The sequence below is a fragment of the Aythya ferina genome (assembly GCF_964211825.1).
Source record: "Aythya ferina genome assembly, chromosome: Z".
NCBI classification, from domain to species: Eukaryota; Metazoa; Chordata; class Aves; order Anseriformes; family Anatidae; genus Aythya; species Aythya ferina.
The window spans coordinates 2275459-2297160 of NC_140299.1; the positions used below are offsets into that span (position 1 = coordinate 2275459).

Genomic DNA, 21702 nt, shown 5'->3' on the forward strand with positions numbered 1-21702 from the left:
AGCCCCAGCACGTGGGAGCACGCTGCAAGGTGACACCGACGTCCTCGTCAATAGGGCAGATGACACATCGTCACCCAGGTCTGTGGCTGAGTGAAGCTGAACGAGCTGCCCGTGGAGACGCCTTCCTCACAAAGCACGGTGCAGGTGGCAGCTTCGTGGCTGGGCGTAATTGCATGCTTGGGATTTGCACCAAACTGCCCTAATAACAGCAGCGACGCGAGCAAAGAGTGGAATAGTTTCCATGTTTTGTGACTCCCAAGAACACAAAGAGCCTGGGCGTGTAAAGGTTAGATAAATAACCCTGAGAGCCAAGAGGCCAAGAAGTGCTCCTTCAAAGGAGACCATTCCAGCCAGAAGAGTCCTGTGCCCAGCAGGAGGAAGCAGTACACTCGAGACAGATGATAGGGCATCCCTTCATTATTAATGGGCAAAGAGGCTTCTTAGCCACTGCTCTGCTTGTTTTGATCATGTCACACCATGGAGTTTATTCTTAGTCTTAGCCACAGCCTTATAAATAATAAAACGGGTCATGTTTTATCTTACCCCAGTGATCATTGTACAGCAGCTCTTATCTGAGACCGTGCCAAGCTCTTGACACAGGCAACATTTAGAAATAGACAGGATGATTGCATAGCACAACACAAAAATAGGCTCCGCTTTTCCCCAAAGCACGTACCAAGGGTGGACACAGTGGCTTTGCATTGACCCACCTCTGCGTAACGTGTGCCTTTGGGAGGGGAGAAATGGGAGAAAACGGGAGGCTGAGGGTGCAGCATCCGTCTGCAGCTGGGGCTAATTGTGTTAATTGTGGAAGTCCTTTGCTTAAAGCTGGTACTGAAAAACAGGGCTTTTGTGAAAACGACACTGCCTAGCCCGTGTTGTCCAGGAGAGGGAGGTACCTGCCTGGATGGGCAATAAATATTGCTGTGTGCACGGGTACTGTGGTGACGGCCTTCGGGGCTGAGGTGGAAGAGATGCGTGCGTGGCACGGTGCACTTGAAGAGCTTGCAGGATTTTGTCCCCTAATTACACAGTAATGCCGTGAGAGTCACTGCGTGCTCCTCAGCCACAGGGGAGCCCAGACACCGAGGCGAGGGCTTGCTCAAGCTGAGAGGAACTTGTAGCAGAACTGGAAAGGGCACCCAGGATGCCAGAACCCTGGCCGTGCTTCGCACTGTGCTCCCTGTCAGGAGGTGTTTCTGTCCTCAAACCTCAGCGTGCAGAAAGTCTGGGAGGATTAGAGGGAAGAAGTCAGCGTGCCCTAACGCTGTTACTCACAGCACAGACTGTTTGTTCTCAGGGTCTCTCCAAAGGATTCTCCTGCTAAGGGGCTGGTTGCAATTAATAGCAAAATGCGTTTCAGGGAATACTGGACTAAGCAGGGCTGCACACGTGCAAGAGGATTCACACGTTCAGTCTTTGTTAACAGGGAAATTGAGCGTGACCAGCAGCAAAAGGGCTGAGTACAATATGCCAGTGTAGCATGCAGTTCAAAGAAGGAGCTGTAAATGATCTCTTTATCCCTCATGGTAAATATTTTCCTTTGGGTCTAATGGTTCAGTTCCCTCCATTCTTTTTGTCACCAGGCCTCTTTTTTCAGCGTGTATGTGGGCTGCCTGTTTGCAAACAGACACTCGAGCCTCCCCTCAGCGGCCTTTTGTTTCTTGTTGCAGAAGTTCCCGGAGCTCAAGTTCAAGTACGTGGAGGAGGAGCAGCCCGAGGAGTTCTTCATCCCCTACGTCTGGTCTCTGGTGTACAACTCCGCCGTGGCCCTGTACTGGAACCCTCAGGACATCCAGCTCTTCACGATGGACTCTGGCTGAAGGAGATGCCCCCGCCGAGCCAGCTCGACTCCGTCGTCCTAGAGAAAACGAAACTCTGCACTGCGTGTGAATACGTGACCCCTTCCAGTGTGCACCCTCCGACCCCAGAGCTTACAGAGAATGAAGCTTGCTGCTCGTGTACAGTCCAACATCGATGTTTCAGAAGCAGATTGCCACAGGCAGCGGTGTGAGGAACTGACGCCTTGTATGCAACCTTGTATTTATAGTCCTATAACCCGGAGCTTGTCTGAAAATGAGGCCTTACACATGGGGTATGATGTTACTACCGACCACACAACTGATTGTTCTTTTAACGGGGTAAATGGGGAAAGAGATTGTGGACTTTGATTTGGAAGCACCGTTTGTATGTTCATTTCTTTAAAGCCAGGCAGCTTCTTTGGGTCAAGCTTTCTATGGTCTGTTGGATTCTGCCGTGGGTTGCTCGTTACCTAACACCGTGCTTTCACTCACAGCCCTTTGTTTCGGTGACACTGTCAAGGCTCCAGTCCTTCAGTTGGTGTCTACACCGTCATCCAAGTGAACTAGCAAGCAGCACATTAATCAAATTAGCTCCCAGGCAGACTCAAAACACTTGATTTAGATGTCAAAATGTTTGTGGGAGGATTTTCAAAAGCAATTCTTTTTCATTTTTTTTTTGACTGGCAAATATTCCGTAGAGGGCTAGAAACACCAGCTTTCAAGGTAAAGTCCCTTACAGACTTGTTTTACTGTGCTTCTGTGCAAAAGTTTTCCCTGGAAATTGAACATGTGAAAAAAAATCTCCAAAGAAAATAGTTATAAGATTGTAAAATAGACCAATGTCCTGTAAAAACGTGTAATGGTGATAGAGTGTTGTGGGGATCCTTGGCAAAGTTCTGTGTTGAAAATGCCGTTTGCTATTAAAGGTTTTATGGCAGAAGTATAAATTTATCTGAATGTAGAATGCTTCTTTTCTGTTTGTTTTGTTGTGTGTGTGTTGTTTTTTTTTTGTTTTTGTTTTTTTTTTAAGTGTCCTTTCCTGATATACTAGTTTCTGCAGTTAGAAGAACAAAAGAAATGGGTTGACCTGATTTTTTAAAGAACATCTCATTTTTCAGGATGAGGATCGCTTCTTCTGTGGGGAAGCTCCTGACTGTGCTCACTGCACATGCATGCAAACGCTCTCCTAATCCCACACACTGCTGTGTGGAGGACTGTCACCAGTGCATCGCATGCCAAAACAGAAATATCAAGGAATTAGTACCTAAACATACATGGCAACCCCGTACTCACTGCCTGCTCCAGCATGTTCTGTTTACTGACCTGAAGAATTGGGTGCATTTGCTTTCAGGCAGTTCTTTAAGTGGCTCTAAATAGAATTCCTTGCACTTTTTTTTTTTTTTTTTTTTCATGAATGTTATCCTAGAATTATACTTTCCTTTTATCTGTTAATTTAGTGGAAGTCCATTTGAGTCCTACACAAATGAAAATGCTGGTTTTAAAAAAAAAAAAAAAAAAAACAACAACTTTCGATATTTATTTAAATATTATCAATGGGGAGACAGATACAGCTCAGGAGCATTTGAGACTTCAAAAAGGCAGGAGCTTTTGAGATGAAGAAACAGACTGGAGATGCAGTTTTTTCTTAGGAAAATATGAGAAATGAATGATACATAACTGTGCTGCACTTATGTTTATGCTACGTTTTTGGATATTTGTTTTTCTTTGAGCAAACTTTACAAGGGGATGACTCTACTTGGTTATTGTAGTGATTTGTAATCTTCTCTTTTTATTAAGGCTAAGAGTGTTTGTGAGACAGCAGAGCTGTACAGCCTTCGGAAAAATCAGCCTGAAGATGCACTTCTAAACTGGATTCAGAAATTACTGGGGTAGCTCAGGTTTTGTGAGCGCTTGAGCCTGCCCCGAGGTGAGCACCCTCCACCCCACTGCCTTCTGCAGAAGTGGAGCTTCGTGAACGAGGGCGCACAGAGAGCAGATGCTTGTCTGCCAGGTGTCCAGCTGGAGAGGACCTGATTTTCCTTGAAAGGGCTTTTTATAAAGCAAAGGGTGCATAAAGCAGCACTCTGCTAGAATAGGTCAAACCAGCTGCTCCATCAATGCAGGAGTCGCACAGTAAATTATTTCTTGCTGTCCTCTTGTTCTGATGGCATTGAACTGAAGTGCAGAAGGAGCAGGTTTGTTCCGATTGCATAATTTCCTTGTGCATTTAATTAATATGCAATGCTCCCAGGGCCCAGCTGGTTTGGAACAGCTGGAGTTACAATCCAAAGTCAAAGCAGCAGAGCCAGACCAAGATTTATGCCCAAATCCATGCTAGTCTGATTGGCTCGTCCAAAAGTATAGCATTATATGGGTCTGGCAGTGTCCCGAAGTCTGCAGTCTGGCATGTTCACAAATACTCTGTTTTCCTTCAGATCTGTAAAGTATCACCTTAGGGATCCTTTTCATTACTTTGTGTGAAAGATTTATTATGCGTAATAAAAAAAAAATAAAAAATTAAAGCAGCGAGTGCAGGCTCTGGTTGTGTTTGTTTCACTGAGACGCTGCCGTGCGGCGACGTTCAGCCCACAAGCCTGGTGCTGGCGTGCGTGGGGCCCTGTGGCACACTCAGCAGTGTGCAAGGAAGGGAACACGGCCGTGTTTGTCACCTCCAGTGGGCTGCTGAGGCAGGTGGTGTCTCCCTGTTCTGGGTTTGGGGGGTTACACGCTTGATCTGCCAAATTCTTGCTCCGGGATCACCGGTGGTGCCGCCTGCTGAGGCGCCTTGCCTAGCGTCAGCCGCTTCTGGCGCGGGGAGGAGAAGGGAGGTCTTGCTCAGCATCCCTCCCGCGAGTCTCCTTGGGGTTGGAAGCTCTCAGCAGAGCAGGCAGGACGCCAGCTGAGCGTGTGCTGGTGCAGGGGAGGCCGGGCACGCGAGGAAGGGCTGCAGGTAAGAGAGAGAAACTCCGGGCTCCCTGCGGAAAGGGTGGCGGCGTGCAAGCTGCAACTCCTCCCTGCTGCCCTACAAACGTGACAGGAATCACAGAATCACAGAATCACAGAATTTTCTAGGTTGGAAGAGACCTCAAGGTCATCGAGTCCAACCTCCAACCTAACGCTAACAGCCCTCCACTAAACCATATCCCTAAGCTCTACATCTAAGCGTCTTTTGAAGACTTCCAGGGATGGTGACTCCACCACTTCCCTGGGCAGCCTGTTCCAGTGCCTCACAACCCTTTCAGTGAAGAAGTTCTTCCTAACATCTAGCCTAAAACTCCCCTGGCTCAACTTAAACCCATTCCCCCTCGTCCTGTCACCAGGAACGTGGGAGAACAGGCCAACCCCCACCTCGCTACAGCCTCCCTTGAGGTACCTAAAAAGAGCGATAAGGTCGCCCCTGAGCCTCCTCTTCTCCAGGCTGAACAAGCCCAGCTCCCTCAGCCGCTCCTCGTAGGACTTGTTCTCCAGGCCCCTCACCAGCTTCGTCGCCCTTCTGTGCACCCGCTCAAGCACCTCGATGTCCTTCTTGTAGCGAGGGGCCCAAAACTGAACACAGTACTCGAGGTGCGGCCTCACCAGAGCTGAGTACAGGGGGACGATCACCTCCCTAGCCCTGCTGGTCACGCTGTTCCTAATACAAGCCAGGATGCCGTTGGCCTTCTTGGCCACCTGAGCACACTGCTGGCTCATATTCAGCCGACTGTCCACCATCACTCCCAGGTCCTTCTCTGCTTTGAAAATCATCAGCTTTGAAAAAATTAGCCCCCAAATCCTCCAGATCTGATGGCAAGAAAAAGTAAGACCGCACTGGCCTAAAACTGAGGAGTATTAGGCAAGTTACGGGAAAGAAACAAGCTGTGTCCAGGATGCCTGCTGGGTTGTTGATCTACCAGCTAAACAGGAAAGGGAGACGCAAACATCCCCCTCGCTGCTTTGGAAACTCCAAAGCCTTTCCTACAACCTCTCTTACCGAGCAGATCAGTTTTATTTTATGTTGTGCTATCTGAAGGTGAAATGCCATCCTGTAGGTAGTCAAACCCATGCTTTTCCCCGATCATTTAGGGTCAGGCTGTGAAAACCCTGGCTTCTGTGCCTGAAGGCCAGGAGCTGTCTATACGATAGCGCTCCTGTCGTTGCCCGACCTCTGCAAATCCTGTCCAGGCCTCCCCGTCAGCAAGGCCTTGGCCACCTTATCTGGCTACCCGTGAAAGGTTGTACCACCGGTGCCTGTAATACGTAAAAATCAGGGTCCCAGCTGCTTTTGTGTTTGGTTTCTTGTTGGTGATTTGTTCTCTGGAGGGCTAATGGCTGGAGTAGGCTCTGCTAACGTTTCCAGCGCAGTGTTTAAGCAACAGCTGTGCGACTGATAGCGACACATAACTGCCTCGGCCGAGTTATCAGATTCAGAGAGAGGAAATGTTTACTCAGTCTGTTCCTTTTCATAGCTGCGGGCTCCCCGCCTCCTCCCAAGCCCAGATCAGGGCGCTAAGATCTGGATCAGGGCGTTAATCTTGCTCGAACCGTTCGGTTTGGGGAGCTTTCAGCTTTCCTGAAAGTTGCATCAGGGTTGTTACCTTTGAGGTTTCTCCGGCGTTGTGTTAATTTCTGCATCCAACATACCCACACCTGAGAGGCTCCAGGAAGGATCTCTTCCCTTGGAGGGAACGGAGGCTAATTTCTGCAGGGGTGATCCCCTCCGGGGAAGGATCCGGCCAGCAGGACATCCCCACGCTGCCCCGGCATCACCACGACGCAGCCCGAGCACCCCAGGGCGCTGCTCCCTGTGCGTGAGACCTGGGCTAAGTCACCAGGGTTGGTGGATGCACTGATAACGGGTCCGTTATCGGAAAATAATGCCTGTCCCAAGACAAAAGGGCAGCCCTCGTGGTCTCGTTGTGCAGAGCTGTGCTGCCTGCTGTGACCCTGGGTGTAATGATTCGTAGGAGCAGGGCAGGGAGGTGCTGCGGGCTGCGGAGGCAATGCTGGAGGTTAACCAGAGGTAATCACGGGCATGGCTGCATGACCGCATCAGCTGAGGTGTGAAAGGCACCAGCATGCGAGCTACCTCCCTCCGCAGCACCTCACTGGAAATTTTGGCATCTCTTTGCTTGCTCCCTGTGGCTGGGGAGACCTGGGACCTCTCCGGAGTGACGGTGTTACGAATACTTTGCTCCTTGAGAGCAGCTACCCCGAACTGCAGGGCTCCAGCTGAGATTACAGCACAAAAAGCTTGTAAGCATTTAATCATGGATGCTGTGTTATTGCTGGATGGATGCTTTTCATGTGCTAGGCCTGCACTGCCTTCTTGCAAATGAATTGCTTCAAGTAGCCATGTTTAATATTGAAGGCGCTGCTACCACCCATGGACTGTGCCAGCACTCGCATGTACTCAGATAAATGAAAATGTCACTATCAGTGAATCCCTCCAAATCACAACTCACAGATACCACTGAGCTGCCAAACTGGGACAATTTGAATGAGAGATTTAAAAAAAGAGAGAGATTTTTATTTTTTTTAATGCTGCTGAAGAGCACAGCATAATCCTTCATCATCACTTTAAAAACTGTCTTAAAATTAATCCAAAATGAACATGTCTTGGCAGACGTGATGAAATGTTCAGCTGTACGTAAAGTTTTTGCCAGCTGTCTTGGCAAACGGAATGGCAGACTTTGGTCTTCCTTACAGTCACTTTGTGCTGCTGGAAATGCTAAATTGGGTGGCACAGGGAGAAAACGGGGGGGTCTTCGAGGGTCTGGAGAGCAGCCTCGGTGCTGGTGATGTCCCCGCAGCTCCACCCCGGCCCCCCCTCCTATTTACACCGCACCACGCATGCCAAGGCAAATGCTTTTCAGAGAGCAAAACAGCTTATTAAAACCAGGAGATTTAAACCAGAAACAGCTGCCCTCGCCCTGCTGCTGCTATTTTGGTCCCCAAAGCCGTGGTCAGGGCCTGTCCCCCCTTCCTGGCGCAGCTCCTGTGTCCCAGCAGGGCAGGGGGCTCTGGTGCTCCCCACGGATCCTGCCCGGCCTCGGGCTTGGCCAGGGGACCTGGGGCTGCAGGTGAAATATCTGCTGGGTGCTGTGCCATGGATGTGTCCATCGTGCTGAGCACAGAGAGGAGCAGCAGAGACCTTTTTGCCCTGAAACTGAGCTCCCTGTGATGGCTCCGGAGGAAAACCCCAACCTCCCCTTCAAACAAAGAGCAGCTTTGGCATCTGCAGTCCTGCAAGTTTTTCCCAGCTGAAACGCAAAGTGAAAATTCAACTTAAATTATTTTCTTTCTCCTAAATCAAGCCTTGCAAGCACCCTTTAAAAGGTCAACCTTTTAGCCCACAAAATATGTAATCGGTGCATTATTGACCCAAGCAATACCACAAACTCCAGCCTGCCTTCACCTCCTCTCTGCTTCTTCCCCTTCTTGATGGAGGGCATTTGGGCTGGGAAAGCAGCAGCTCTGAACAAACCTGGCAGGGAGAGACCCTGTGAAACCCCACGTCCACAGCAGCCCTGGAGGATCACAAGTGCCAGGTGGTGCAGGACCAGCTCTTGTCTCCTCAGCTCTCTGTCTGCCTGGCTTTGGCCTCCTGGGGGACAAATTAGTTTCAGAGGCCACCTTCATGTCTTATTGAGCCTTTATTCCAGGACCAAAGGAATGACGTTTAACAAATGGTGGGAGGCTGGAGCAAGGGAGGGGTGGTGACAGGACAGGGAGAGCTGAGGGAAGAGGAAGTGGGATAAATTGGTGTTGTCTTCCCCCGTACTCCTGAGTGTGGATGTTCTTAACCACCTGGGAAGCCCTTCAGGAGAAACTGGGCGACCACGGAAAATACTCTGAATTCCCACTTTTTGAAAAGAACAGCTCTTTTCAAGGCCATGTTAGGTGTCACAAAATCACAGATACCAGAAAAAAAAACAGATACAGACACCCCATCCTGAACTGCACCACTCCAATTCATCCCAGGGCTGCTGTCACTGATTTTTACAGTTACTAAGAGCTGTGAATGAACCAAAGAAAATGGAACTGAGCCCCTCAGTGCTGGGTTCACCCACTGGTTAAAGCCAGAGGCTCGAGAGACCTGAGCCATCTCCAAGCCTCGTTATGGAGCAATTGCAGCTGTGACTGCAGGGTACTGACCTGCTGCTGGTGCTTCCCCACTATTTGGGTAAGAAACAGCCATTTTCATAAAATACTTCACCACTTGCTGTCCCGGACCCTGTGCAGACAAATGAAAGTCCAGTTAGTACATAGGAGAGCGGTGCTGGAGCATAGATCAGAAACCATGGTCCTGACCCAAGAGCTTATAATCAGTGAGAAAATATATTGATCTGGAGGGGACTGAGACTAGACAGGTGGCTTGGATATGTATACGTATATATGTAAATATATATGTTTGTGTATAGTAATTTAAATAAATATAAATAATAATAATAATTGAATAAATATAATTTTATTTTATAAATATTTTAATTATTCCATACAGTGCCTCCCTTTTGTAGTATGACCCTGTCTGTCGAAGGGCTATGAGTGGAGGCACACCGCTGGTGGGGTTGGGTTGGGTTGTGTTGTGTTGTGTTGTGTTGGGTTGTGTTGTGTTGTGTTGGGTTGGGTTGGGTTGGGTTGGGTTGGGTTGGGTTGGGTTGGGTTGGGTTGGGTTGGGTTGGGTTGGGTTGGGGACCCTCTCTTACAGGGTCCTTCCCTATAAAGAGGCAATGGGTGAGCACAGACCATCAACAGCACAAGCAGGAGGTTTGGGGCAGGACTCGGGGGGACACCAGGGGCCGAAGGGGGCTGGATTTGTCCCCCGTGGCTGCGGCGCGTGGCTCGGGGAGGGCAGCAGGAGGGTGCCGGGGAGCGGGCGCCGCGGGCGGCACGGCAGCACCCCGTGTAATGAGGCTGCCGATGACGGATTTACCTCATCCATTACCTTGTGCGGCGCGTATGTTTATGTTGTGGCTACGAGCATTAAACGAGGGCAGATTAGTCGTGTTTGTGCAGCTGCCAAGCTCGCTGTTGTGACATTTCCATCTGCCTCGCTGTTGTATAACCCTCTGCTCCCGCTGAAATTAAGAGCAAGGGAGAAACCCCCTCCCTGCCAGCTCCTCGTGCTGGCGGCACTGCTCATCCCCAGCCCGCAGCATCGGGCCCAACGCCCTCCCTCCAGCCCAGGCCTGAAACCCCGTGTCCTGTCCCACGGCCTTGGGTGCTCTGCAGCCAGAGGAGATCAAACAGCTTATGCCGATGCTGCGGTATTTCAGCCAAATGATTTCAGCTCAGTGGCCTTCTCTGGTGAGCTTTGAGGGCTGACGGTCGTCTCCAGGTCAAAACAATTCAGGAACTGGTCCTGGGAAGCTCCTCCTGTGTGTGCTCATCATCAGACATCACCACAAGAAGCCGTTTGTGCCGTGGCAGGCTCCCACCCTACTTCATCCCCACCAAGAAGGGTCGGGAGTACGACGGAGACCCTCTCTGAAACATCCCAAATCACCTCCCACAGAGCCCTGCTGGCAGGGACTGGTGCACCCCCGGCTTTTTGTTTGGTCTGAGGCCATGAAATGGGGACCCATGGCCAAGCAGTCCTGTCCCTTCTTCCAGGGAGCACCTCCATCCCTCGCTGTGGACCGTAAGGGAGTTTCCCAGAGAACAATCCTGATGTAGCAGGCTCAGGGGACGATTTGTCACCCTGCCCTCCCAGTGCAAGGCTAGACGGAGTGCGGAGGCGCCAGGCTCTTCCTCAGTGACTCCGGAGCTCTGCCCTTACAAGTTTTAAGAGTTTCTTCCCCTACAACCACTCTCCTACCTCGCCAGTAACCTTTAGGACAGCACCTTGGTGGGGTGAGGAGGGGAGATGATGAAAGACGGGGAGGTGAAGAAACCTGTGCCGAGCACATTGTTGGCTCTCGGCCTGGGACGCCGGGCCCGCTCCAGGTCTTGCCAAGGTTGTTTTTGCTGGGAGGATGCACCGACGATGACAGCCAGGTATTTCTTTGATGCAAAGCCGTGTGTTAGTTGGGAAAGTACGTGAAGTCCTGCTGCCCTCAATGCCATAGACCCAATGGGCTGCAGAAGCCTTGAGCCCAAGCCCGAGCCTGCCCCGACCCACTGCGGCGTGCCCAGCACCCCTGGGTGCCGTCCCGCTCCCTCTCCTTACGTCACATTTCCCAAGCTCTGGCACATTTCACTGCCCTGGCATTTTGCTGGCTTTCTCTTTGCTTTCTCATCCCTCAGACGTAAAGCACAATGCACACACATCTTTCCTGCAAGCAGCTGCAGCCCAACCATATCCCAGGGAGCAGGAGCAGCCTCCTGTCCTCACAGAAAGTCCCAGGGAAAAGCTCATTCCCTAGCCCAGTTTTGCCGTGGTGGCTTGTGCCCTGTGTGAGAGCTGGTTTTGTTTTAGCTTCCATCAGACAGGAGTGGAAAACCCTTTTTAGCCCCAAGGGGACGTAGAAAATCGGCCTTGGAGTCAGCTGAGCTCACAGCACTTGTGATGACAGAAAAATCCCATCTCGGGTGGGGAGGAAAACCTCGGGAGATGCTTGCAGACACCAGTCAGTCCCGAGGCTGCAGGGTGCTGGGAGGAGTGGGAGCCCACATGGGCTGTGCCCGGGGCATTTCTGTGTGTGGGTGGATGGAGGATATGGGGACAACAATGCCAGGTTGGAGAAAAGGGGATTGTTCTTGGGGGGAGAGGAGGGTGGGTGTTGATCTGGGGCTCTGTGTCTACAAACCCAGTGTGCACGCATTTCCTTCTGCCCAGTGGGTGCTCCTGAAGCCCCTGCAGGGCAGCACATCCCCAGCAGGCAGCACATCTGGATGCACCACGAACAGCAGCAAAAGCATCCTGTGCTGAGCAGCCAGCAAGAGGTGGGGAGGTCACACCCCTCCGGATTACCCCCTGCTCCAAGTGAAAGCTGGCCGCAGAAATTTGGAAAAGGGTGTGTGTGGGGGAGCAGGGAAGGATTCTTATTGTGCTTGGAAACTATTTAAATATGTCAATATTAAGGGAGCATAATTACCACTCAAGCAATTCCAGCAAACAGGTCGGTCGCAGCGCCTGCTTTACGGGAAGTGCATTTCCTCTTGGCAATGCTCTGGCCGGGAGTTATCGAATGTGCTCGCTCCTGCTCCCCTCCCGGTCACCAGATCCACGGGGATGGGGGGTCCTGCAGCCAAACGGGGCTGTGGGGTGGCCCGTGGTGGGTCTCACATCGCTCTGCCCTGCTCGGAGGTGCTGCTGCAGCCCCCAGGAAGGGTCTGCTCTGAACATGAGGAGATCGGGCAGTGTCTGGGCTTTTTGCAGCCCTGATTTTGCCACCCTTTTGGCCAGGTTTGCACAGGCTCAGTGTTGCCAGGGATATGCTTACAAGCCCCACGTGAAGCTCGTTATTGTCCATAACAGCAATAGGAAACACATGCACCATGCTATAGGCCCTTTTAAATTCATTAAAATAACTTGAATATTTTTAATTGATTTTTTTTTTCAATATCCACCCAATTTTAGCCCTAATCCCACCTAACGGCTGCAGAGGAGCTGTAACAAGAGCTTAGCTCATGCTCAATGTCTGGTTAGTGCCTAAAAGGCATCTTGAACATGTAAAATGCCACAGAAATGCTGAATAATCTTATTTTTGTTGCCAACACTCCCCTTGAGCAATGCCCTGAAGCCTGAAAAATGCTCCCTGCGGGCGAGGCGAGCGGCTTCTCGCTGCATCTGAGCAACCACACCGTGTGCCCTGGTGCACAGAAAGCCCGCTGCGATGGTGCCTGGCGAGCTGGGGGCATCCTTTTTGAGCCCTGAGATGCAATGAGGACTGCCCATTTTCCAGTTGCCCCGAGATCTTTTGGTGTGAAGCTCAGATTTTGCTTGGTTTTGGTGCCCACAGCTTCTCCAGCCTGCGAATCGCCTGGCAGGTGTTCTGCTAAATCCTACACCTTGTCCCCATTATGAGGGGACATCCCCCTTCCCTGTGCCCAGCAGACACACCACCCACATTCACTGATTTTCTGTGGCATCCCCAGACAATCCCCGTGGCTCCCATAGCTGTGCCCCTGCTTTTCTCCCGAGTGCCCCCAGGATCCGGGGCTGCCCGTGGCCGCACGCTGCGCGCCGCATTGATCCGTGCGGTAATTCCTGCAGCGGCGCAGGGCACGCTGCACATTAATCTGCTCCTGTTAGCTGTAATTTGATAACATTAATGCTTGGAGCCCAGCCTGCGGGAGCATATGGATGGCTTCCCACCCGCGCCGGGCTCCTGCTCTTTCTCACCGCACGCTGTGACGCAGGGCGTGCGGTTTGGGAGGGGAAGGCTCCTAGTGTGGGTGATGTGCTCAGGAAATATCCTGTGAAAACAAGAACCCAGTGGCACGGGAAGGTCCTTGCTGCCTGTTGGGGTGCGTGCACCACCATGGTCCTGTGCAGCCCCTTCCAGCCCCGGGGTCCCAGGGAATTACGCTCGCTGCATCCAGAGGAGCTGTGGCGATGTGGAGAGGGGCGCAGGGAGATGCATGCCCGGGGGGATTAAGTGAGAGCCCACACTGCACGGTGTGCTGCACCCCACTGTGCCAGCCTGAGAGAGGTTGGTCCGTGGTGGTTGCTCCTCCTGCATCGCTCCTGGTGGCTGCAGGGCACATGGACACGGGACATTTGGGTTGCTCGCTGCTTTGGGTGCATGGCAGCCTCCTGCATCTGCTTCCTGACACTTTCCTGGTGGGTGCAGTAAGAAGGACTGACTTTCTCGGGGTGAAACAGTGATAGCTGGTGGCTGAAATCGAGTAAGTTCCTTTAAATGTAAGGTCTGTTAAGAACAGCCTGGCCAGAACCTAATGCAGCTGGAAATAGAAGAGCTGGAAGCTTGAATCCTTCAAGATCAGTGATAAAAGTGCTTTTGCCTTCAGTAGGGACAGCACACAGAGGAAAACCCAGCTGTGTTACAGGAGCAGTCACTCTCCTGAGGCGCTGGGTCACGCCAAGGGGGGATTTCTGGCTGCCATCCCCATGGCATTGTGCGTGGAGACATGGCTGGGGCAGGGATACCAAGGAAGCTTGATGCTCTGGGTCTGTTTTATTTGTTTGATGAAAAATTGCCAAGGAACAAATGGGGACAGTGGTTCTTTTCCCTAATATGTAAATGCTTTCCCAGTAAATAATTTCTCTCCCCTGCAGTAAGTCTTGGGGAAGAACTTCTTGGACAGGCATCTCACCCTGGCTGTCAGCTGAGGTACAGGCAAGAGAGATCTACGGGAAGAAGCAGAACCAAAATAAAGAGATTTAAAAGTCATCCAGATTCCCCTTCCCCATCAGACATAACTTTAAGTGATCCTAACCATCCCCGTTTCGCTGCCTGCAGACAAAACAAGGTGTAGCACGTATCCCTCCAGAAGCACTTGAGATGATTGAGAGGAAGGGCTTTCTCGGGCACGTCTTTCTTTGAATAAACACCAGCTCTGCCCGGCGCACAGCGACTGATCGGATGAGGAAAGGCACCAAGGACCCTGCCCCAGTGCTCAGCACCTCGCAGAGCAAAGCCCACGGATGGAAAAACCCGGCTGGGGCTGCAAAATACCCCACAGGAGCAGGACCCGGGCAGGGCAGCCCTGGGCAAGGCGAGATCTGCAGGAAGAGGCAGCAGGCATGGAAATATTTGTAAAAATAAACCTGCCCGTGCCCTTCTGCCTCCACCCTGTGCCACTTGTGCCCGTGGCCGGCATGCTTTTGCAGCAAATATTCAATACCCTGCTGCGAGACAGCCCTGGCCCGGGGAGCCCTGCTGGTGCAGAGCATCGTGCCTGTGCCGTGCTTTCATGTGGATGCAAGCCTGGGTTTTAACCAGAGCGCTCTAATGGAGATTAAACAACTCCACGAGCAGCTGCTCGACGGTGATATTAAGTGGGGACTGGATAAAGTTATCAATTTAGATTGAACCGGGGAAGTTCTGCTAATGCACTCGGACAACAAAGGTGCACAGATGGTTACTGAAATGCTTAGGGAACTTCTTAAGAAAAACCCAGCTGAGCCTTATAAACAAATGTCCTTTGTAAAACCGGCATCTGAGGAGCGAGTGAGGGAGACTCTGTCTGAACTACTTTAATTAAAAATTTCTTCTGCCATCAGGGACCTGCCTGAAGTGTGAGATGTTTAAATTGGCCACATGGCTGCGGGGAGGAAAAAGCGAAGGCAGGATTTGCACGTGGCCCAGCAGTGCTTGTTAAGGAGATGGCAGTTCTGCTTTTTGTCTATTTTTTTCCTAAAAGAGAAAAAATATATACGCTTTTGTACCATTCCTTCTGCTCATTTCTGTAGGGCAGGGGCACAGTGCCTTGAGCCCAGCACCTTGCATCCATCCAGAGGTCTTTGAGGCTGCCAAACAGAAACCACCTGGCGCAGGCTGCCCCGCTTGGCACACCAGCACCAGCAGAGCAGGGCTGTGCAGCTTGGCTGATGGCTTTGAACTCGTGCGTGTGCCTTCCCCCTTATTTAAATGGCCTGGCTAGATAAACATCAGCACCATTAATATGCACAAGAACAAATGTTCCCGATTTCAGCCGTAACTTATTCAGACCGGCTGGTTGCAGCGGGGCTGCTGCTCTGCCATCACCTCCCGGGGCAGGGACGTGTCAGGCCTCAGTAATCTGTTGCTGCACTCGTACAGAAGCACTGATAATCGCTGGGGCTGGGCCATGCCGTGTGTGAGAGGGCTGCAAACCTGCCTGGACATCAGGGATGCTGCTCCTCTGCCAGGAGTGCTGCCTAGGGCAGGGTTTGGGGGCCAGGGGGTACCCAGGGACTGCTGAGTGCTGATCCAGCGGAGCTCAGCTTCTGGTCCGTGGCTCTCCAAGACTTCCACAGGTGGTCTACTTGGTGGGCTGGATTTGCCCAGATAAAATACATTATAAAATTAATATAATATATAATATAATTATAAAATACATAATTTGCCCAAATGAAGGTATATTTAATGTGTTTTGTATTTCTGTATGTTCTGTAAGGTCTAAGCTCTGGCTCGCCCTGGGCTTCCTGGGGGGTGACACCCCAGTTTCGTGGAGGCTGATGGAGGGAGGGGAAGGTAAAAGGCAGGTTCTGCAGGCAGCCGAGGGACAGTGTGCTGTTCCAGTTACCCATGCCCAGAGTTAAATTGTTCTTTAGGTACTGTTATTACTTACCTTAGAAATCCAACTGGCTGAGGAAAAAAGAAGAACACTGTGACAGGCTCTTTGCACACTGATTTTGCTATAAATTGAAGAAGGTATGAGCCAACCGGGATTTTTGACAGCACAACGCCATTTTCTCACCTGACAACCAGCCACAGGTATGGGCTCGGAGGCCTTATACCAGCCACAGCTCTGGTACCTTGAAACTTCTCAACAAAAGGACTCCAGCAGCCCCCCAGCTTCCTGGCAGCTGCGGAGGTAATGCACCGGCCGTTCCTGTAAGCTGCTGTTTGGATTAGATGCATTTTAAAGCATAGGTGGAGGCTCCTTCTCCAAAAAATGAATTAGGTATTGATGTTCAGCTCATCTGCTGTTCTGTACGTACACACACATACTAATGCACCAAGTGCAGCATAATGGCTGTGTGCTGTGAGGACTGCACGGAGCTTGGAGCTGCTCGTGCCGGGGAGCATCAGCGGGGGCTCAGGCTCTGCGAGCATCGGTGATTAACTCCAACACAAGTGGCTGAGACCAAAACTTTTCAGAAATCCATTAAAGAAAAGGCCAGTGCCAAATCAATAAAAACACTGCCTGCAAGACCAATTAGCAATCTATGAAACAGAGCAGAGCAAATTGTGTATTCACCTTTCCTGGACTCGCTTCTAGCGCAGCCCGGCAGTGTGTGCGACTGTGCAGGTACCCTGTTCACACTCACATACATGTACCTTGTCATATAATACTGTACAGTACTGAAATTTTTTTAAAAAAATATTGTTTATATTAGGAATGGGAAGGCTTTCTTGTTGCATCTTGGTTGTGACACCCCTCTATGCTTCATGTCAGGTATTTTCAGAGCAGGTCAGCATGGTGATGCTGGCTTCCCTCACGTGCATTGTGACTGCTGCAGAGTTAGACCCAACACCACTGATGCATCATCTAGCAAAGCCAGGTTAAAGCAGACTGAGTGCATGAGGTCCAACAGGAAAAGCTCTAGGGTAAGGTCAAAGAGTTTTTGACTAAGCACTGCTCCCCAGGCAGGGAAGGCAGGGATGGTTTAGGAGCTGCAGTAGTCCGTCCAGCAGATCCTGATGTCCCATCCATTTTCTGGCTGTCTCCAGACCAGTCTGCAAGCAGAGAGCAGAGGCTGCACGGGTCCCTGTAGGCAAAGAGAGCATGGACATCCAGAGTTCATGGACACTTGGCCTTTGGAACACCTAAATTGCCTCAATCTGCAAAAACATTTGTGGACCTGTCCTTGAAGAGCAAGAGATGGGGATCCTCAGCACCACTCGGGGCTGGCATCCCATCCACCCCCCAGGCTAGCATCCAATGCCAGACACCCACTGAGGTGATAAGGTTGGTGTCTGCAAGTACACAACGTGCCACACCAGGGAACTGGGGTCAATGTTTTCAGCACAGGATTTTTTCACCAATTGCATAAAGTCAGATATAATTTCTTTCTGCTTCTCTGCACACTGGTCTGACCCAGAAGCTAATTCACAGAGTATTTAATGAAAATCAATGCTGATGACAGTAAGCCATTGTTTTTTTGGTTATCCATAATGAACCAAATAGCAAAATCTCTACTCTTAAGTCACAACAGTTTAACTTGGAAAAGTCTGTGCAGGCTCTAGCAATACACATCGCTTGACCTGATCCTACTTGTAAGCCTTTCTTAGAAAAGAAGTTGTGGCTTCTCATTATCAGGTCCATTTTAGTGCTTCGTCTGCTGTTGCTGTGTATTGACACTCATTTTGCAATCTACGTTGAAAAATGCCAGCTCTTCACAATTTAATAAGTGCTATGTGCTGCTCCAGTTGCCCAGCACCTTCAGGGCACCAGTCCCCATTTTCTCTTTATTTGTGGCCCCGCTCTGCAGAGCAGTGCCCCTGCTCACAATGGAGTTTCCTGAAATGCTGAAAAGCCACCCACTTTTTCTCTCAGAGAAAGGGGAGCTGTGAGCACACGGACATGCCTCATGGCTCCCAGATTTTCAGACACCTCAATGTCACAAATGCTGGCGGCTGCTGCTTTTCTGTATTTTTCTCAGAAAGGTGCAAGAGGAGCAATTCCCAGCTGCGCTTTGCCTGCCATCAGCAAAGGGCACTCGAGAGGCTTTGCACGCCTAGGATGGGTTTTGAGGAAGATGATTAGACCTCTGAGATGCAATGCTGGAAATAACATTCCAGTTCTGGATCTGGCAAGCGGACAGACGTGTGTCCGGAGGCAGGGTGGAGGCACGTCGGGCCGATGCCGCCCCGCAGGGAGCCGGGCTGCCATTTCTCCAAGAGGATGGGGTTTGTTTGCTCTGGTTCCTTTCCAAAGCCATTCTGGAGCCGCAGAGGTGAAAGGATTTCAAGGAAACTTTCGGGATGCTCATTTGGTCACATCCAAACCTTTTTTAAAGCTTGCTTCAGCAGGACGACTCGCTGCTTCACACAGAAAGGCTGCGGGGTGCATCAGCAGAGAAATACCACGGATGGAGCTGAGTCCACGGGGCCTCTGGAGCTGTCGAAGGCCAGCGAGATTATTTCCAATGTCCTCTAGCTGGTCCTAGAAGGAAAAATATGGGAAGTCTTTGGGACGCAATAAGAGCCAATTTGAAAAAAAAACAAAAACAAAAACAAAAACCAAGCACTAATTAAATGGGCTATTAAAGGTCCGTCCACTTTGCTGTAGGAAAGAACAGCATCTTCTGGGATGGATGCTTGCTAGTAAATCAGGAGGGCTTTGTTCGTCTGCCAGCTCCCCCACAGGCTGGCTGGGTGGTCTTGCTGCTAGTCAGATCTCTTTGACCTCAGTTTCTCTATCTGCAAGATGGGGAGGAAAACAATGCATTCCCCTGTCCCCTGTAATGAATGCTGAATTCCAATAAAAGAAAAAAAATATATAAAAATAAAAAGGTACCATAGAAATCTGAAGCGTTTCTTTTATTTGTTACACAGCAAAAGTTCCTGGGTGAGGATTACTTTTCTCCATCGTTATCATGGAGATTTTTTTTAGGTAGAGGGGATCCAAGAGGAGATTTGTCCCTAAGGAAGGAGACAGGAGGCAAAAGCTGCAACATCCTGAAGGAGATGCCTTCTGAGCTGGAGGAGCCGGGCAGAAGCTTTCTGTAACAGACTGATAATCTGCTTTGAACAGTGTCTGGCAGGAACTGCCCCAAAATGCCTGATGCCACCTTGATCAGGCAGGGCTGGCGGAGGGGTGTAGCAGGCGTGTGGGGTGAAAGCAACCCAAGGGGCTCAGCTCCTGGCAGGAGCCCCACACCAGGGTGCTCCTCCAGCCAGATCAGGTTTCCCTGTGCTCCCTGAGCCAGGGCTCAGCTGATCTCTTTATCAGTTCATAGCCTTTCTTCATCCAGTCTGTTTTTTAGTTAATTGCTTTTTACCTCAGATTATCTAGACCCAGCTTTTTACGTAACAGCCTTTGCTGAGATAAAGAGCGTGATAGATGGAGCCCGGGTGCTGCAGTTTGGTATGCAGGCTGTTCTGTCAAGAATGTGGTCACAGACGTTGTAAAAAATGGTAAATCTGAATATCCACAGTGTCTGCCAAGTCAAAGAGCTCCAACTCAAAGACAGAGGGAGCAGTAAAGAAGGAAATGGATTCAGTTTTCAAGGTAGCCAGCCTAGACATAATTTTACCAACCGACCCCTTTATTTTCCCACTCTCTTCTCACAGGTCTTTGGAGGATATTCTGAGATAGAATTTCATGTTTTTTCTACCACCAGCTCCACAATTTGCTAGAGCAAAAACTGCAAGGTGTTAGCAAACAGTGGGAATGCTAAAAATGCTTACTTAGCTGCTGTTGTGAAAGCGGGGGTATGATGTACCTATTTACTGAATTACAGAAAATTGCTTTCCTCCCGCGGATGAGTGTTGGCAAAATTGGTCATTTAATTCTGCGGGGAAGGCAGCAGCAGTGACTTCAGCGTCATGGCAACAGCGTGCCAGTGCTGTGAGGAGCACTGCATCGCCTCGCTCGGAAAAATCCTCTCCTCGGGGGCAGCTCGGGTTTGGTGGGAGCAGTGCTCCTGGTGCTGCTGGCCCTGATGGCTTTGGGGAGCATCCCCAGCTGGCCCCATCACTTCAGGGACTTCAGACACCCTCCAAATACCCTCCCCAAAGTGTGCATGAGCATGGGACCAATGCTCTGTGCCACCTTGTCCTGCCTTTGCAGCCCTGGCACGTGGCAGGGTGCTCCCAGTGCTGGGCACTGAGGGTGTGGGGGGTCAGGCTGTTGGGAGAGTAACTGTAGGCTCTCCAGCTATCCAAGCTAATTGTACGGGAATGAAATCCTTACGGGCTGTAAATTGCACTGAGTCACCAGCAGCGACACCTCTCCCTCCCCAAAATCAGCTCCCTTGCCTTCAGCCAGGGCCCAGCGGGCCGTGAGGGTGGAGTAAGGGTGGGCTCCCAGTGATATCATGGAAGGATATGGGCTGGCCTGCGAATTCCTGTGTCTTCTCCTGGGCTAATTTCACTCTTTGTTTACTCTTATCAGGACTTCTGCAGCCAAGAATTAATTAGCTGCACTGCGTTAGTACATCGGGGTCCCATCAGTTCAGGGCATTGTATGCGCACAAAGCCAAGAAGGGCTGCACAGCTTAAAACAATTTTTTAAAGGAAACCATTACTAAGCACTATTACTACTAAAATATCAGCTAATCATACCAGCAAAAATAAACACTTCGGTGGGCAACGTCTCTGCAGCTTCACAGTACAAAGCAAGCAGTGGCAGAGGTCAGGAAGAAGTTGTTTCTATGAAGATTTTTGCTTTTTTTTTTTTTTTTTTTTTTTCTTTGTTGCTGAAGATATTTTCTAGTGCCTGCACCGTGCCTGGCAGTGCTGGTACCAGGCAGCACGAGCCAGGCCAGGGCCTCAGCTACTGCATCGCCCAGGGCGGTGGATGCTGGCTTTTGTGTGTGTTTTTTCTTTTTTTCTTTTTGTTTTTAAGAAGGATAAAAAGCATCCTAAACAGAGAGATACTGCATCACACAGCATTAACGCAGTTACTTGAAGCGAGACACGCAGAGGTTATTTGCTTCCTCTGTTTGCTAAAATAAATAAATCGTGTGTAGATTAAGTGCTGTGCAATGAAGACAGCACTGTACGCAATATTCCCCGGCAGAGGCTTACATTTCCTAGATAAGATACATGGCAGTGAAGGCTGATGAACTACAGACTTTCACATGAAACTATTACTAACTACTATTACTACTAAAAATATCGCCTTGCTATACTTGCTAAAATAAACATTTATATGCACAGATAATCCCCAAGCTTCGATGTATAAACCAACTGGTGGTGGATAACTGTTGGAAAAGGCTGTGCCAATAAGCTGCAGTTTGCCTGTTGGAGGCTCTTCTTGCTCCACATCCAAAGGGTTGGAAGTAGTTGGGACACATTGGCAAGTAGAAGTGAATCCAGGCTGCATGTCCCAAAATGAAAAAGGCTGGAGAGCTTGGAGATGCATTTTTTTTTTTTCTTGGTTTCAATTAGAAAATCATTACCAAATATTTTCACGTTGTAATTTTCATGCTGATGAGTCTCATTTCCTCTTAGGAAACTAAATGAGAAACAAGGCTTGGAAAGAAGCTCCCAAAGCCAGCTAACCCACTGCGCAGCTCCAGGAGAGGGTCGCCCATGGCACAAAGGACATCAGGAACCCGTTTGCTTCACAGAAGGTGTGCTGGGATGCTCTGCATGAGCCAGCCCTGGGAGAAAAGCTCCCACCACAGCGTGCTCCC

At 50.3% G+C, this 21702-nt stretch overlaps 1 protein-coding gene across 3 annotated transcripts in view; it reads left to right on the top strand.

Moving 5' to 3' along the window:
* The window catches only part of DYM (dymeclin), a 160186-nt gene extending 155854 nt beyond the window's left edge, over positions 1-4332 (top strand). For all 3 annotated transcript variants that reach the window (XM_084505001.1, XM_084505003.1, XM_084505002.1), the window contains one exon: positions 1674-4332. In XM_084505001.1, the coding sequence (XP_084361127.1) occupies positions 1674-1823 (150 nt within the window). In that variant the 3' untranslated portion in view covers positions 1824-4332. The remainder of the gene's footprint in view (positions 1-1673) is intronic.
* The last annotated feature ends 17370 nt before the right edge of the window (positions 4333-21702 follow it).